Genomic DNA, 3,340 nt, shown 5'->3' with positions numbered 1-3,340 from the left:
TTTAAATTAGAGAAGGCTAAATCTTTATCAATGGACTTCCTTTTGAGGCTAAATGAAAATTAGTGGTGAACTTGATGGCGAAGGTTATTTAAATTTTATTAAAGGACTTCCTTTGAACCAACCTGAAAATTGGAAAATAAAGTGGTGTCAAGATGCATTCATAAGATTATTAGTTTAGGTTTTCCAAAAACAATTACTGGTCGAGTATTGACACTTTAGGTCGAGCAATAAGTTATTAAGGAATAGTTCTTGTAATATATTTTATGATTAATAACCAACAAGTCGTTGTAGTATAGTGGTAAGTGTTCCCGCCTGTCACGCGGGTGACCCGGGTTCGATCCCCGGCAACGGCGAGAATTTTGTTTTTTCAAGTTATAAATTCTTTACAAATTATACAATTTACTTTTAATCAGGAATTTGCTATAGCATGGTGGTCAGCACTTTTTCTTTTCATGCAGGTCACCTGTGTTCGATTCCCGTATTCTCAATTTTTTTTGGGCAATTTTTGGAAATCAGCACCATGGATAAGACATCGATCAATTATACGTGTACAGTGTTCCTGTCTTTCTTTTGGTACATGGGGATGCTTAGCATCAAGTCTATTCAAACCCATAAAAAGCAGAATTCTTTTCCATATTGAGTCATAAAAGAAAGATTATCCAAATCCCAAAATGGCAATTAATTAATTAAATACCTCTTCGTCTTCAAGCATACAAGCACGTACGTGTCAACAAGCCGTAGAGACTTCTCTTTATGATATACGTGGCACCTTCAAAAAGAGCCACCTACACGCCAACGTGGCAACCCCTCTCCTTCCTTTCCATGGGTTTATATTCAGGGTTTCTGCGAGTAACGTTAAACAAGTATTAAGAATATGAATTCACAAATTGTACGCCCACACGATCATTCCTACGAGCACCATGCTGGTAAAAGACGAAAATCTCAGAACTCTTTCATTAATTTTCAGTGATCTATTTAATTCAATTATGGCAAACGTTTTTGTTTTTTAATTGATTCAGTAGGAGAAGATGAAAATGAGCATCACCATGAGAAGAAGTCGGTTTTGAAGAAAGTGAAAGCTAAGGCCAAGAAAATAAAGGATACCCTGAAATCACATGGGCAGGGTCACCATGATCATGATGATCATTTAGTTCATGATACGCCTGATGATCATGATTTAGATGAAGATGATGATGAAGATGAAGATGAAGAAATGGCAAATGACCCTGAAATTCATGGAGCTTCAGGTATAGTGCTTCAATCTATACTAAATTATAAACTATATACTCTAATATAATGAAACATTGCATACGCAGGATTAGATTCTACAGCCGTAAGGAGTTATGGAAGAAGCTCAGCAGCCATGGAAGATGAAGAAGCATCTCCAGGTTACTCTGACAAAACCCAAAGCACTGAAGAGGGTCAAGGAAATAAAGTCCGCCTAGAGAGGACAGATAATGTTATTATTAAAGATGCGCCTTTTACTCCACAATCCCTCAATCCGATTGAAACTTACTCCATAGAAGAAGAAACCATTCGAGGGAAACCTCAAATTGGTATAAAAAATTCAGAAAGATTTGAGGAGGATCCTGATGCCCCCAAAAGTATACCTCAACATCAAATTCCAACTAATTATCAAACCAAAGTCACTGATCCAACTGGTGAAGGTAACCTTAATCCTGTCTAATTTTTAATCTTGTTACATCATAGTTTTGGAATATGGTCCAAATGTTTATTGCAGGCACTAAAGAAATAGAAGCTTCCTCAATTCTTCACAAGATGGGCCATATGGATATATCTCAAGAATCGAAACCTGAAGCAGGAGAGGTCCATTTTATCCGGCATGATCAGTCCATCCTCCCCACCGGAAGCCACGACCAGTTCTCACCGGAACCAACCCCACCAATGCCTGTAGTCTCCGAGGAAGACCACCCAGCTGAGAAAGGACCACAGCAGAGTAGTTACACACAGAAAATATCATCTGCCACTTCTGCAATAGCAGATAAAGCAATCTATGCTAAGAATGTGGTAGCTTCCAAACTTGGATATGGAGCGAGAGAAGATGCTAAAGGACATGAAGAACAAGAGAAGTCCAAGGAATCAGCAGCATCACCAGTACAATATGGGAAGAAAATCGCAACAACAGTGACAGAGAAATTAACTCCAGTTTATGAGAAAGTTGCGGAAACAGGAAGTAACTTGATGTCAAAAGCACAGGGAACAGGAAGCAATACTGAAGAACAAGATACAGGGAAGAAATTGGGGAAAGTGACGGAATCGGAAGAGGTGAAGAAGCGATTGGGGAGTTTCGAAGAGAATACGGAAGAAAGTGGTGTGGATACAGCAGGAAGTGGTGTAGTGAGTAAAGTAAAAGAGGTGGTTGGTTCTTTTTTGGGGAAAGGGGAAGAGAATCGTTCATCTTCTCAGGACTCTCTTGGTTCAGAAGGTAATTTTTGCCTTTTATGCTAAAAACTGAGTTGAAAAATCTTTATATATCTCTGATTTTATCAGTTACCTCTTTGTTGATTGGAAGTATACTTTTATGAACAGGTGGTGACGGATTTCCGGGCTCTCTGAATGAAGAAGAAACGAGGGGGAAGAGAGTGTAGGATTCAGGGAGTTGAGCAATGTGTTGTAAATGGCTATCAAGTGTGGTTTTGAACTTGAAAGTGAGTTGTTGTATGTTTGTAGTCTATTAAATTGTTGTAATAATTTTGATTTTGTGATAATTATATTTTTGAGTGTTTGTTAGAATGTTTTGGCTGATTCTAATGTTGATGGGGATCCTCTTCACTTCAATACCAACATATTTCCTTAAGAAAGTCTTAAGGAATTGATGTAACAAATAATTTTTGTTGTGTTGTCATTAAAATACAAATAATTTTTGTTGTGTTATTAAAATTTGGGTAATTAATTTATTAGTCCCTATATTTTGACAAAACACGCTGTTTAGTTCCTGTATTTTTAAAAACACATGGTAAGGTCCTTAATTTTTTTTCTCAGTGAACTGTTTAGTCCTTTCGTTTATTTGTTAGATTTTTTACCGTTTGACTTCGGAAATGACTAAATTACCTTTTACTATTTATCTTCAAACTTCAGAAGAGGAAATCCAATTTAGAAGAAGAAGCTATTTGTATGAAGAACAAGAAAAAGAACAGATCCAATGTTTACGAATTTGAACAATTAAGAAGAAAATTAAGAAGAAGAATACTCAAAGTTGATTTCAGATGCATTAGAGTTTAAAGGAAAGGAAAATAAGAACGTAAATTCAAATTGACTAACAGAATCTTTATGAGAGTTTAACGGTAGGGATTAAACAGTTCACCGAGAAAAAAGTTAG

The 3,340-nt window shown here is 36.6% G+C and overlaps 1 protein-coding gene and 1 non-coding gene across 2 annotated transcripts; both read left to right on the top strand.

The window, feature by feature from the left end:
* Positions 1-281: 281 nt before the first annotated feature.
* Positions 282-353, top strand: TRNAD-GUC (transfer RNA aspartic acid (anticodon GUC)). Its single transcript has one exon. It is a non-coding gene; the product is annotated as a tRNA-Asp (tRNA).
* Positions 354-793: 440 nt separating this feature from the next.
* LOC136225635 (low-temperature-induced 65 kDa protein-like) lies at positions 794-2,754 on the top strand. The gene is made up of 5 exons (XM_066013720.1): positions 794-926; positions 1,020-1,247; positions 1,317-1,667; positions 1,742-2,446; positions 2,551-2,754. The coding sequence occupies exons 1-5, from the start codon at positions 875-877 to the stop codon at positions 2,607-2,609; spliced, it is 1,395 nt and encodes a 464-aa protein (XP_065869792.1). The 5' UTR covers positions 794-874; the 3' UTR covers positions 2,610-2,754.
* Positions 2,755-3,340: the final 586 nt, after the last annotated feature.

The sequence above is a fragment of the Euphorbia lathyris genome, chromosome 1 (genome assembly GCF_963576675.1).
Source record: "Euphorbia lathyris chromosome 1, ddEupLath1.1, whole genome shotgun sequence".
Lineage (NCBI taxonomy): Eukaryota > Viridiplantae > Streptophyta > Magnoliopsida > Malpighiales > Euphorbiaceae > Euphorbia > Euphorbia lathyris.
The sequence above is the reverse complement of the archived record's forward strand: the minus strand, read 5'-3'. Positions and strand labels throughout refer to the sequence as shown.

Excerpts from the sequence above, each read along its gene's own strand:
- LOC136225635 (XM_066013720.1), top strand. The coding sequence starts at position 875 with ATGAATTCACAAATTGTACGCCCACACGATCATTCCTACGAGCACCAT. Across the intron at positions 927-1,019 it reads TTCCTACGAGCACCATGCTG|TAGGAGAAGATGAAAATGAG; the intron begins GTAAAAGACGAA and ends TAATTGATTCAG. Across the intron at positions 1,248-1,316 it reads TGAAATTCATGGAGCTTCAG|GATTAGATTCTACAGCCGTA; the intron begins GTATAGTGCTTC and ends TTGCATACGCAG.